Raw genomic sequence first — 14,251 nt, 5'->3', positions numbered from 1 at the left:
TGGCTCAGGTCATGATCCCAGGGTCCTGGGATGGAGCCCCATGTTGGGCTCTCCGCTTAGCGGGAGCCTGTTTCTCCCTCTCCCTGCTGCTTCCCCTGTTTGTACTCTCTCTGTCAAATAAATAAAAAAAATCTTCTAAAAAAATAAATTAGACAAATAAATATTCTGTCTTTATTGTAAGTATTAAGTTACTTCAAGAAAACAGCATTCTAATAACCCTACAAGGAGAATTTCTTTCTTTAGTATTGCTGTCACAGATGTACTAGGATTTTTCTACCAAAAAACTTTTTTATTTTAGTTGAGTACCTCAGCATTCTTAAACTAGATTTGGTACTTCCAGGCTCTCATGGTAGTCTATATTTATAACTATATGATTTTATGTTTCTAACATATATTGCAAATATAACATATTAAATTATTAGCTGCCTGAGGGAAAACTGAAAAACAGGAAGCATACTCAGCTCTCACTTACCTGGTCCTCAAGAATTCAAAAGACAGATACATTTCCTAGTGAGGGAAACAACATCCTACCTCTGATAGGTAAAAACCTATCAGAGAGGTTTTGAGTTTTGACTGCTTCTTTAAAAGTTGTCACTTAGCAAATTAGGTGACAGTAGTGTTATCTGCAGTCGGTATAAACAGATATTCTCTCTGGCATAAATCAGCTCTATGTCATGAAAACATACAGCTGCTTCTGCCTTTTTCTTTTTCATTCATTAGATTAGCTAGAACACTTAGAAGAGACAGGGGCTCTCTCATCCAATCCATAGCCCTGACACGGAGATTTAGAAAGCAGCAGCAGGTGGGTGTTCTTACCATGTCCCACACAAAACTGGAGAGCCAGTACGTGACAGTCTACACTCTGCTGATGAATTGCAGCTGTTCTGCCTCACGGACCCACTCCTGGATCAGGAACTCAACAGAGCTGGCTTGAGACGAAGAACATCGCAAAAATGACACAGATGGACACAGGGATGTCCGTGACATGCTCTGCAGAGAGAAAGTCAGTGAAGATTTGAAGAGTCACTGATGGAGCTGAGAACACAATCAAGGAGGACACACACACACACACACACATCTGATGAATAGCCCAGGGAGAAACATCTGTTCAATAAATAAATACATTTCTTTTACTCAGAGTTTAAACATGATTATTTTCAAGTCAAAAATCTGAAAAACAAATGCATAACATCTCACTGGGTTAAAAAGCCCAGTACTGGGGCACCTGCATGGCTCAGTGGATTAAGCATCTGCCTTCACCTCAGGTCATGATCCTGGGACCCTGGGACCCAACCCTGTATCGGGCTCCCTACTCAGTGGGGAGTCTGCTCCTCCCTCCTCCTCTTCTCCTGCTGCTCCCACTGCTTGGCCTGAGAATGGCCAAATGGCATTCACTCTGGTCCACTGTTCCTGACCTTACAAGAGCAGCAGGTTGTAAATTCTCACACATACAATATGGCTTGAAAACTCAGCAAGTACAGAAATATTAATGTGAAACTACTCAAATTCTTCCAGCTATAGATAAACTTAAAACAATAGTATATAGTATATCAATCTACTAGACACAGAAGTTCTAAAAAAAAAAAAAATTCTAAGATTCTGGTTATAAGAATGATCCTATAAGCCCATTACAAAGGGCCTCTTCTTTTTTAAGATTTTTTAATTTATTTGAGACAGCACAAATGTGGGAGGGGGAGAAGGAAAAGTGCCTCCCAACTGAGCAGGGAGCCCCATGTGGGGCTCAATCCCAGGACCCTGGGATCGTGACCTGAGCCGAAGACTAATGTTTAACTGACTAAACCACTCAGGCATCCCACAAAGGCTCTTTTATAAAATTCCTAATGACCTATACTGATACTGTGTAGAAGAGAAAGAATAACTGCCATGCTCCATATACAAGATACACACTTTCAGATATTAAATAGAGTAGCTCAGTCCTGGCTGCCACAAGATCACTAAATACCAGTGATGACTTTGTATGCAAAAGTCCTAAATAAGCTGCTTTATGATCTGACTGACCTACAATAATTCCCACATACCAGCAACTCAGGGCCCACCTTCCTGACAAGTCCTGGACAACTTCAAGTGTTTCTTTACTTGCTTACTGGAATCTTTTGACTCAGAGGAAGTGACTGAAAATTACTGGCACCCAGGCCAAACCCACCATACCTATATTAACAGCCTGATATAAAATGTAGACAGTGTGGAAAATAATACCACTCAGCAGCAGACTCCACATGAATATGTACATGTTTCATTTAGATATTTCTTCTTAAAGAAATATTTCTTCCTCAAAGTTAGAATCTGTGAAAGTTACATCACAGCCACCTCTAATGGATTCTGGCAAACTTTTGACTCTAACAGTTCCTGCCCAGGTTGCTAAGAGAAGCTCCAGTGGGAAAGAGAAGGGACCTGAGCCTGATTATGGACTCTGACATCTGACACACTGAGGAAAGAATAGTTAAATGTCTCTGATGCTTCTCTGACGTTGGTAGCTCAGGCCTGAACACAGGTCTCAAGCAGGCAGATGGGGAGCCAAAACAGTGAGGATCACTGACCACAGTAAGCTAGAGAGGGCTAAACAGAAAGCTATGGCACTTTCCTGGCAAAAGGGCCACTTTAGGGGTCCCACTTTGCACTGTTCAGAGTTCTATGAGTACCAGCTCTTGGGGAAAAGACAAAGGAGGAAAAGTGGGAAAGAGTGAAAGAGCTAAGCTTTGAGGCAGCCATATAAGGCATCTCATTTTCCAGGAGGTATGAAAAGACTTCAAGGATTCCTCCTCCTCTTCTTAAGTCCCACCTGTTCCTTCAAAGCGCAAAGGAAGAAATGGGTTGGAAAAAAACAAGGAAAATAGGTAGTTTTAATACCATTTTTTCAATCCAAGTCTTTGGTCCATGTAAAAAGTGAAAACTGAAAAACTGTCTTGGAATCCACACAACTCTCTGGGAATCTGATTTGGAAGAAAAGTATAACTAGGACAGGAGACTCATACTTTGAATAAAACCAATTTTAAAATCACCTTATTTTATAACATGACTGAACTAGAAGCTCTGCAAATTTAAAGAAAGCACATGTGTCTTTAGGGTAGCACAACTGGGGCAGAAAACAAAATGGATAACAGTGACGCATGTCCCTAGAAAGTGGATCACAGTGTGACCAGACCCTGCCCACAGAGCCAAGGTGCTACCATCAGCCAAACACTGAGGTCTAGTGCATTCTGCCCTCACCATTGGCCGTTCACTTATGCCAAGCCAAGATGTCCCCCAGGAAATTATTCTGAGCTACTCAACAATAGACAGTGGAACATGACTCATTACAGTCACTAAGGCTCTCAGGAAGCAGGATCACTGACTACACCCGGTGACTACTTTGGTTCACTGGAGTTATAATGACGAATAGATTCACCCTTAATTTTAAAGAGAAGTATCCACGACTTAAGTTCTCACACCCATTTACAATTGCTTGTCCTCATCCTGCAACCTAGATGCTGATAAAGCAACAGAGGGAGATCACAAGCAAGCCTCTACCTGAAACTGTTCTCAGAAAAAGGCTCAGAACTGCTCCCCACACTCACAGTCTCAGAGACCGTCAGAGTTTTAAGACCCACAGAAATCTCATGGGCCAGCCTCCCTAATTCAGAGGTGAGGAAACAGGCCCAGGGGCTGAGCGGCCTGTCTGAGGTCACTAGCTCATCTGTGGCACAAGCAGGAATGGAGTCGGGTCTGTCACAAGATATTGTGTCACATTACCTCAGTGGGAGAAACCAGACTGTGCCTTCCAAAACCCATGGATCCAGAGTGCTGAGATCTGGTTTTAACTCAAACAAGTTGTTACTTGGGCTGACTTTTCAAAATAGAGAAAGAAGTTAAACTAAGGTACAGGAACTTGCAGACCAAGTCCCTTCCCCTCAAAACCCAAATGCTATTCTCTCCGATAAGAATTAAGCTCAATGGAGCAAATAATCCTAAAAATTGTATGGAATCAGAAGAGACCCCAAATTGCTAAGGAAATGTTGAAAAACAAAAATAAAACTGGCTGCATCACGTTACCAGATTTCAAGCTTTACTACAAAGCTGTGATCACCAAGACAGCATGGTACTGGCATAAAAACAGACACATAGACCAGTGGAACATAGTAGAGAGCCCAGATATGGACCCTCAACTCTATGGTCAAATAATCTTCGACAAAGACTATACTTTGGTCAAATATATTTATATTATATATATTTTGGTCAAAGATTATACTTTTGGTCAAATAATCTTCGACAAAGATTATACAGGAAAAAAATGGACCCTCAACTCTATGGTCAAATAATCTTCAACAAAGATTATACTTTGGTCAAATATATTTATATTGTATATATTTTGGTCAAAGATTATACTTTTGGTCGAACAATCTTCGACAAAGATTATACAGGAAAAAATATACAGTGGAAAAAAGATAGTCTCTTCAATAAATGGTGCTGGGATAACTGGACAGCTATATGTAGAAGAATGAAACTCAACCATTCTTTTACACCATACACAAAGATAAACTCAAAATGGATAAAAGACCTCAATGTGAGACAGGAATCCATCAGAATCCTAGAGGAGAACATAGGCAGTAACCTCTTTGATATTAGCCACAGCAACTTCTTTCAAGATATGTCTCCAAAGGCCAAGGAGACAAAAGCGAAAATGAACTTTTGGGACTTCATCAAGATCAAAAGCTTCTGCACAGCAAAGGAAACAGTCAGCAAAACAAAAAGGCAACTCACTGAATGGGAGATGATATTTGCAATGACAGTACAGACAAAAGGTAGATATCCAGGATCTATAAAGAACTTCTCAAACTCAACACACACAAAACAGATAATCATATCAAAAAATGGGCAGAAGATATGAACAGATACTTCTCCAATGAAGACATACAAATGGCTATCAGATACATGAAAAAATGTTCATCATCACTAGCCATCAGGGAGATTCAAATTAAAACCACATTGAGATACCACCTTACACCAGTAAGAATGGCCAAAATTAGCAAGACAGGAAACAACGTGTGTTGGAGAGGATGTGGAGAAAGGGGAACCCTCTTACACTGTTGGTGGGAATGCAAGTTGGTGCAGCCACTTTGGAGAACAGTGTGGAGATTCCTCAAGAAATTAAAAATAGAGCTACCCTATGACCCTGCAATTGCACTGCTGGGTATTTACCCCAAAGATACAGATGTAGTGAAAAGAAGGGCCATCAGTAACCCAATGTTCATAGCAGCAATGGCCATGGTCGCCAACCTGTGGAAAGAACCAAGATGCCCTTCAATGGACGAATTGATAAGGAAGATGTGGTCCATATATACTATGGACTATTATGCCTCCATCAGAAAGGATGAATACCCAACTTTTGTAGCAACATGGACGGGACTGGAAGAGATTATGCTGAGTGAAATAAGTCAAGCAGAGAGTCAATTATCATATGGTTTCACTTATTTGTGGAGCATAACAAATAGCATGGAGGACATGGGGAAATGGAGAGGAGAAGGGAATTGAGGGAAATTGGAAGGGGTGGTGAACCATGAGAGACTATGGACTCTGAAAAACAACCTGAAGGTTTTAAAGGGGTGGGAGGTTGGGGGAGCCAGGTGATGGGTATTAAGGAGGGAATGTATTGCATGGAGCACTGGGTGTGGTGCAAAAACAATGAATACTGTTATGCTGAAAAGAAATTTAAAAAAAAAAAATGAATTAAGCTCAAGACTGAAAGACAACCCCCTGACAGGTCAGCCATTCCTTCCTCCCCAGCAGAAACTCCCAGCCCGCCTGCACTGCCATCTGCTCAATCACATGGAGACTGACTCACCTGTGGAGGAGGCAACCCCCCTGCCCCCAGGGGACACACAGGCAGTATCTTCTTGATTTTGTCACTGCTACACTGGCAGATGGGCGAAGGGTTCTCCATCATCCAGTTCCCCTTTTGGAAGAGGTCCACGATGGTCTGGGGGACCGGAACGGTGGTCCACTCCTCCTCCCCCAAGGAGCAGGGCATGTTTCTGCAAAGGGAGGACATCAAAGGTGGCATCACCTGAGAGGACCTGGCCTTTCCTGGAGCCTCGGGAGCACAGACCAATCAATAACAACCACAAACAGGCATCTGTGCCCTCACCACTTGTTTGATCTCCTCACAGACCTGTAAGCTGCAAACTCACCTTATAGTTAAGGATGAAGGAACACAAAGAGGCCCTAAACGCTCATGTACCAAACTCCAGGCAATCCAGTCTGCCAGCATTTGGTCTCTTGCCCCTGTGTTCACTCAGTAAATATTCAATGAGCACATATTATGTGCCAGACAGTGTTCTGCATATTTGAGGGCCTGGGGTGAACAAGACAAAGTCCCTACCTCCTGTAGAGGAATCTGGCAATAAGCAAATGTCACTTAGCCAAAAATAAAGCAAAATAAGAGAACAGTGAATCAGGGGAAGACAGACTACTTCTTCCTAGGAGGGTAATACTTCTTCCAAGGCATGAACGATCAGAAAGAAGCAGCCAGGGAAAGATTTGGGGAGAGAAAACACTACAGGCAAAGGCAATGGAAGGTATAAGTACAAAGTCCCTCAAAGGAAATGAACTTCCACGTTTGAGGAACAGCAGGAGGGCAGTGAGCTGGCACGGGATGAGGTAGGAGGGAGAATGACGGGGAGGATGGTGGAGTGAAGCCGGCGCCAGATGACACAGGCCTGGGAAGGAGTCGGCGCGTTATGCTCAATGTTCCCTGAATCTGGCGCAGAATGGCAAGATTCGTTTTATGGTTTAAAATGAGGACAGAATTGGGGTCTGCAGGGGACGCAGTGAGGATGCTCAGTACATGAAGCACTAGGTTTTCTGCAAGGATCACGAGGCCTTTACGCCTGACGCGAGCTCCGATCACTGTGGACCATCACCAACACGCTTGCCCTCTTGGGTCTTATCTTCTCCACCAGTCAAATAAAAGTACAAAATGACATGTTGAAACATGTCATTTCTAATATCCCTTGCAGTTCCAAGATTCTACAATGCACAGCTACACTCTTTATGTTATTCTTCTATGTACTAAAAACATCAAAGGAACAGATTTGTGCACTGCTCTCTAGTTCTAAGGCACTGTAACTTGATGGAAAAGTCAAAGTAAGACACGATGCCCTCCTGAAGCTCATGCTCTAAAACCTCCAAAAGATGATTGGCTGAGATAAAGAGCCACTGGTAGGTGTCCTACTCAAATCTCCCCTAATTATACCACTTTTTGAAAAACTTCAAATCCAAATTTCAGTAAAGTTGTCAGCACAGAGATCTTGCCTTCAGACTGCCTCCAATACACATCAATGGTGCTCTTCATCAAAGCTGTAGCACTCGAATCAGGGTCATGCCTCTTTTGTCTTTCTAACCTGGACAACTGAACCCACCTCTACCAGCAGCGGGCTCTTTATCTCTTGTCATTGTCTTTATCAGTAATCCCTTTGGCCTCCCCTTCAGACACCTTGAGGGGTATGAACATTCACCAAATTTGCTGATACAGTGCCTTAAAAAAGGATTTTAAAGAAAAGGTTATAAAAAATACATGTTAAAAGAAGAAAATACGCATTTTCCTAAAAAGTGAATATATCATGTTTTCAGGTTGTCAAAGTGAAAAGGCTTATAAGCAAAACCAAAAATTATATATAATGGAGCAGCCCATCGCAAAACTTAGGTACAAGATTTAGTGGGAAGCACCTGACCTTTAAGTATAAAGTGCTATTAAATTAAATATTAATGTGCTATCACAGTTAAAAAAAAAACAGCTATAATGATTCACTTTGCAAGATTTTAGAACATCCTCCAAATGTTCGTTTCTAGATGTTCTGATTAGGTTACTTTATTAGCTTTTTAAAAAATAAACAAAATGATTCAAATGGCAAATGATGGTAGTCAACAGTGTGGCATGCAGCTGATAAATGCAATATTAGAGAGGAAACCAAGTGACAATGACAAGAAGCCAGTAAAGGAGGGTCTGAAACAGCACTCAGAGGATTTGTTTTCCTTCTATATGTTGGATCCTAAAGCCCGCATCTTTCCTGAGGGCATTCAAGAGTTCATGGTGCCCACATTCTCACGAGTGTCATCACTGTGGGTACATAAGAAGCAGCCAGTTCAGTAATTCATTAAAAACAGGAAGTGGGGGCGCCTGGATGGCTCAGTGGGTTGAGCCTCTGCCTTTGGCTCAGGTCATGATCTCAGGGTCCTGGGATCGAGCCCCACATCAGGCTCTCTGCTCAGTGGGGAGCCTGCTTCCCCCTCTCTTCCTGCCTGCCTGCCCCCTCTCTCCCTCTCCCCCTATTTGTAAGCTCTCTCTCTGTCAAATAAATAAAATCTTAAAAAAACAAAAATAGGAACCAGGAGGTAAAGTTTTCCAAAGTAAACACTTTATTAAACACCTCCTGAGTGTTAGGTTCTTAACACAAAAATGAATAAAACACAGACTCACCTATAAGGACCTTGGACACTAGCCATACATTTGATACCAGGATGATAACCAACAATCTAGAATATATAAATACGTATAAGTTGGATATATGTGTGCACATATATCTGTACAAACACACATACATAATACACATTTACATATGTATTTTAATGTTAAGTAAGGAAACGTATTAAGGATCTGTACTTCAAAAGGACTTTCAGGGGCACCTAGGTGGCTCAGTCGGTTAAGCATTCAACTCCTGATCGTACTTAAGTCTTCATCTCAGGGTCATGAGTTTAAGGCCCCCTCTGGGCGTGGACTACTTTCACAAACCTAGTAAGAATCAATATTTCAAAAGTACTTTCACAATTATCCACTGAGGCACTGACAACCAGGACTTTCTACAAAGGTTAGGGAGATTTTATCTGCATGGACAACTAAAAAATACAAACAATAATGAGCACAGATTATAAACATGAGATAAACCCATGTTCTACAGCCATGAGCAACACAAGATGAGCCTGGAAAAGAAAGAATAAAGTAAATCTGAGCCATACACACACAAACACACACACACTACACTATAGTATATATACTATATATGTACACACACATACACATACACACTATGCTATATATATATACACACATACACACTAATAAATATAGTATAAATACTATATGTGTATATATATATACTATATGTACTACATATTATATGTATACTTTGTGTGTATACAATGCGTATACACTATATATAGTATATTACATACATAAAGTATAACTGTTTTAAAAGAAAGCTTCCTTGTTCTTTTTTTAAACATTTACTTGTTTTAGAGAAAGACAGAGATTGTGAGTGTGGAGAGGAGGAGCACAGGGAGAGGGAGAGAGAGAATCTCAAGCAGACCACTGAGCCCAGACCCTGAAACAGGGCTTGATCTCATGTCTCTGACATCATGACCTGAGCCAAAATCAAGAGTTGGACCCTTAACCATTAAACCAAGCAACCTGGTAATCCCAAATTTCCTTGATTTTGATATCACTGACAAGTTTTTCCCCACCCAAAGATTTATAAATCCTACAGATATGAAAAAAAAAAAAATTCTGCCTGACAAGATTACGAAATTCCTATAACCTTTTGTTTGAAGTGTCGGATTGTTTGTTATAAGTAAGGGGTATTTTTGTCAAAAGAACAAATACTAGCTAATATCTAAAACTTAACAGATAAAAAGTGCAATAATTGCTTTGTGGAGAGAACAAAGCATTAAGTTCCTGGAGGTACCCGCGTGCACAAATACTTTAACACAACCACAAAATTAACATAGCTATAAATATCCAAATACATTAATAACTTAATCATAGATTGTAGAAGGGCAGATTATTTTCTTAAAATACATATAACTGTACCTGGCAATACCAGTATAAAGAGGAATAAAGTTCAAATATGACAACAGAGGACTATCATTTCAGGTTTAATTCACTGCCATTCTTTGCATACGATATTAGTTTGGATATTAGTTTGTGTCGGGGCTTTAGAACAGCTGATAAAATCCAACCCACCCTGTTACTCTTGAGTCCACATCCCCTTGGCCCTCAGCAGTGTCAACACTTGGTCTGCCTGAGCTCTCTTCTCTCCTGGGGCACAGAAGGCAAACACGCACCTGACAAATGTGTACTGTTCGTTGTACATCCAGGGCTGAAGTTCCAGGCTGGGGTACCTGCCAAAGGGGGGCACGATCAAGCTGAACACCAGGGCAATGCAGACAAACACAGCTGGCAGGACGATCTACAACCAGGAGAGAGGGGGGGAGAGGAAATGGCAAAAAAAAAAAAAAAAGGTGGGGGGCAAATGTCAGAGAAAGGGGCCTGGCACAAGCCCCTAAGAGTCCAGCCAGCCTCCCAGACCAGGCAGCAAGCAGTGAGTGCCACAGGACCCAGAACAAAGCTCCACCAAGGCATTCATGGCAGGTGGGAAGCAGCAGATCCTGAAACCAAAACCTCCTCCCTCCAGGCCATTTCTGGAGGCTGACAGCACAAAGCCAGAGGCTGTGGTCACCCAGCAGAGACATGAAGCTCAAAACTTTACAGACAAAATGGTGGTCACATGTCAGGGGGACTCCGAACTCTGGGTCCTGCCCTCTTCCCTCTGAAGACCCAAGAAAGACCACGACAGGCCATGAGCCCAGCTCAGCTCAGAGAAAGGCCGACAGAGCCAGCACTGCACCAGGAGCCAGAAGACAAGAAGCTTGGTTCTGTGTCTGCCATGAGTGTATCCATGGGAAGTCACTCCCGCTGTGGCCTCAGTAATCTCACTTGTAATCTACAGACTAACGGACCCAGTCAGATCCCACGCTCTGAAAGGGAACAGCAAACCCTAACACCATGGAATGGCCTCCAAAAGCGTCATTACCTAAATCCTTCTTTCTGAGAAAATACTGTATGACAATTATCTCATTTCATTATTGTTCCAACCCTATCACCAATCAAAAACCAAAGTAGTTGATCTCAGAGAGACTAAGTACCTTGCCCAAGGTCACACAGCCAGTAAGTAGCAGAACCAGAATTCAAACCCAGGTCTCCGTGCTCCAAACTCATACCCCCTCATTACCCACACAGTCTGCAGGGAAGAATTTCTGCAGATGCTTTCTCTGTACTTCTCGGTTTCATACAGCAGGATAACTTTATCCCTGCTGACCAAGTGCCTTAGCATGGAAACACCAACACATAGGCAACAGTGTAATGAGTCTTTTCTGTTTGCCCATTTTCTGCTGACCTGTCTGGCCACCTTTCTATCAATTTGCAGTTAAACATCGACTTAGAGAAAAGTCACGATTCCAAGAAGTTTATATGTCAAGTGCATCTCAGGTTATGAAAACTGAATTTGCCCAGCCAATGTTTCTAAACTCTGTCTGCTGCTTCCTGATGGCACACAAGAGAAGGAGGCACAAACACGTCAACTGTAACAGAGAGTGAGGAGGGGACAACTGAAAGGACTGTGGCTGGAAAAACTCAGTCCAGAAAAACTCTTCAGTCCTGTATTTATTAGATACAAGATAACAACCAACAAAGGAGAAGGTTATACAGTAGCCATAGTAGCCTTCTTGTAGGTAAACAAGAAGGAATTTGAGTCCTATGTTGATCATAAGTCTTATGGGAAAACAAGAAGAGTAGGGTGTGCCTGGTCAACCAGCAAGGAATTAGTAGTTGAGCAAGTGCACTTAAAGGGATTACCTTAACAGCAGGCTTTCTCTGAGGCAGGGGAGACAATGAAAACGGGAAGCAGGTGGTTGGTGTTCGCCAGGAGCCAGCCAGGTGTTCCCCGGGGCTGAGCTTCCCAGATGTGTACCATTCTCTGCAACAGAGGCCCGATGCTAGTACATGTTCTTCTCATGTCATCTTTAAGCATGCTTGCGTGACGGGTACAATTCTTAATTATTTATATTTCAAGCAGTATATTTTTCTGAGGGACGGTTACATCTGTCCTTGTTACACTGTCCTCTACCATAAAACTCACACAAATGTGCACACACACACAGCACGACTAAATGCCAGGCCCACTCTAAGCACTCATTTGAATCCTCATAACAGCCCTACATCATAGGCACCTTATCTTCATTTCTAAAGATGAGGACAAGGAGGCACAGAGAAGTAACTTGCCCACAGATGTGTGAGTGACAGGAAGCAGGACTGGGATTGAAAGGCGAAAAGTCTGGCTCCAGCATTTACCCCATACCCACGACCCTCTCCTGCCTTCACTGGTCAGGGAGTCCGCAGCCCACCCGTGAAGCCAGAGTCGCTGGCCTCGAGCAGCACTTGTCACCTGAGCAAAGAATCCCTTCCGACTCCGTCTGGCAATCAGCAGCCTCTTCCACAGAAGGGCCACAAACTGCTGCTGTGTGAGCTTCCAGCCCATCCCGCTGAGCAGGTCTGTTTCTCTGGATTCTGCAGGAAGCCAACACCGAAGGTCACCTACTATCTGAGGCTGTTTTGATACCGCCTTGCTCTTCTTTTTCAGGCTTCTCCAGCAAGACTTCAAATCAGTAATATAAAGTTGAACAATACAACAGAAAATTGGGCAACAGTAATAAAATGAGATCTCGAAAAATGAAAACAATATGACCTACGAAATTATGGAAAGATGCTGAATTCACAAGAAATCAGAGAAATGTAAATTATTTCTCATATATACATGAAAAAAATTACAAAGATTCCGTTAAAAATAATGATGGTCAAGTAAAGCTAAAACACATTAAAATGAATTAATTACTCAGTAGGTATCTACGGCAGCTTGTAGAAGTGAAAAGAAATATACTGGAGAACAGTGGACAATGGGTCATTTGAAATAGGAACTTCATGAAAAAAATGTATCACAAATTAAGTGCATGACTGTTTGTTTGTTTTTTTTTTTTTTTAAGCTAGAAGTGTCTCATTTATATGCAGGGAAAAAAACCAACATATTTAGTAGCAATCTAAAATAAGTAGCAAAAGTTACAAAAATACTTCTCCCATAACATCTCTCTCCAATACCAGCTGGGAGGCACAGAAATTACTCAAAGCAATAGACCTGCAAAGACTATTTCAAGAAATAATTATATTTATTAATGAGAAACTTAAAATGTTTAAACATTTTAAATAAACTGGCACTAGAATTCACTTTTAAATGCAAAACAAAAAGCCAATTAATACAAGATATCTAAAAAGGTATATAATAATATATATTAAACACATATGTTCATGTGTTTTACTAATAAAAACAATTTAAATACAAAAACTTCAAATAAAATCACACTATATTTAATACTGAGTTACACACAAATCTTTCCTACTACTAATTCCAAGAAGACTAGCAACTAGGAGGCTGGTAGAGAAATATCAAGACATGTTGACAAGTTGAAGAAGAACTCAATGCTCAACACACAACAGGTGCTTAACAAAAATATTCACTAATATGAGTAGAAAACTTAAGAAACACTGAATGAAAACTGAAACAATCCTGCCTTTTCTTTTGCTAATAACCTCCTTGCCCCACCCTCCTTCTGCCTATTCCATTTTGCACAACTCTTCCACAGAGCTATTTACTCAAGAGATGCTGCCCAATTCATGACTTGTTGAATAAAGCCAATTACATCTTCACATCTTCAAATTTTAAACTTGAATTTCTGTCAACAACCTTTACTGAAATGTTTCTCTTCTAGTAAATAATCCTGTATCATGCACACACCAAAAAAGGGAACTGTGAGGTAACTCCACACCAAATGACTATAGCTTAAATTACAGGAACTCAAAAATTACAATAAAAATAGCACATGCTAGTTCCTGCTTTAATGAAGGAAAGGTAGTCTATACCACCATCTAGCGGCCCTTAGAATATTGCACGAAGGTACTTAGCCAGGGACATCACCAAAATACAAGGCATCTAAAGTTCACACGTAGAGCTACTGCCCTCCTTCCTACCCCGTTCAGACAGCACTGGATGATCTCTCCTGCTTCCTTCTGCAGAGGTGCATGAGCTGGACCTTTGACAAAACGATGTAGGAACATCATCAAGTGGGTTATTGCCTTTGCACATGTATAATTTCCTCCAGCCTTTACTTGATACCTATTTCTTATGTAAGGTGTAAAAATGCATCTTCATACTCATCAGACCAAACGGACAAATTGGTCAGAAAAAACCCACACACTATGAGTAAAGGCATGAATTTGTAAGATGGTTTGTCATTGTTTAATAGAGATGAATATGGTTCATATCTTATGACCCAGCAATTCCATTCCTAGCTACATAATCTTACACAGTGCTTC

At 41.4% G+C, this 14,251-nt stretch overlaps 1 protein-coding gene across 1 annotated transcript; it reads right to left on the bottom strand.

The window, feature by feature from the left end:
- Nucleotides 1-10,015: 10,015 nt before the first annotated feature.
- LOC131812697 (phospholipid-transporting ATPase ABCA1-like) lies at nt 10,016-12,493 on the bottom strand. Its single transcript, XM_059142546.1, has 2 exons — nt 12,273-12,493; nt 10,016-10,238 (listed from the first exon to the last, which is right to left on the bottom strand). Exons 1-2 carry the CDS (start codon nt 12,363-12,365, stop codon nt 10,017-10,019), a joined length of 315 nt encoding a protein of 104 aa, XP_058998529.1. The 5' UTR covers nt 12,366-12,493; the 3' UTR covers nt 10,016.
- Between the last annotated feature and the right edge of the window lie 1,758 nt (nt 12,494-14,251).

This window comes from Mustela lutreola, chromosome 12, assembly GCF_030435805.1.
Source record: "Mustela lutreola isolate mMusLut2 chromosome 12, mMusLut2.pri, whole genome shotgun sequence".
Classification (NCBI taxonomy): Eukaryota; Metazoa; Chordata; class Mammalia; order Carnivora; family Mustelidae; genus Mustela; species Mustela lutreola.
This window is presented reverse-complemented; position numbering and strand designations above follow the sequence as displayed.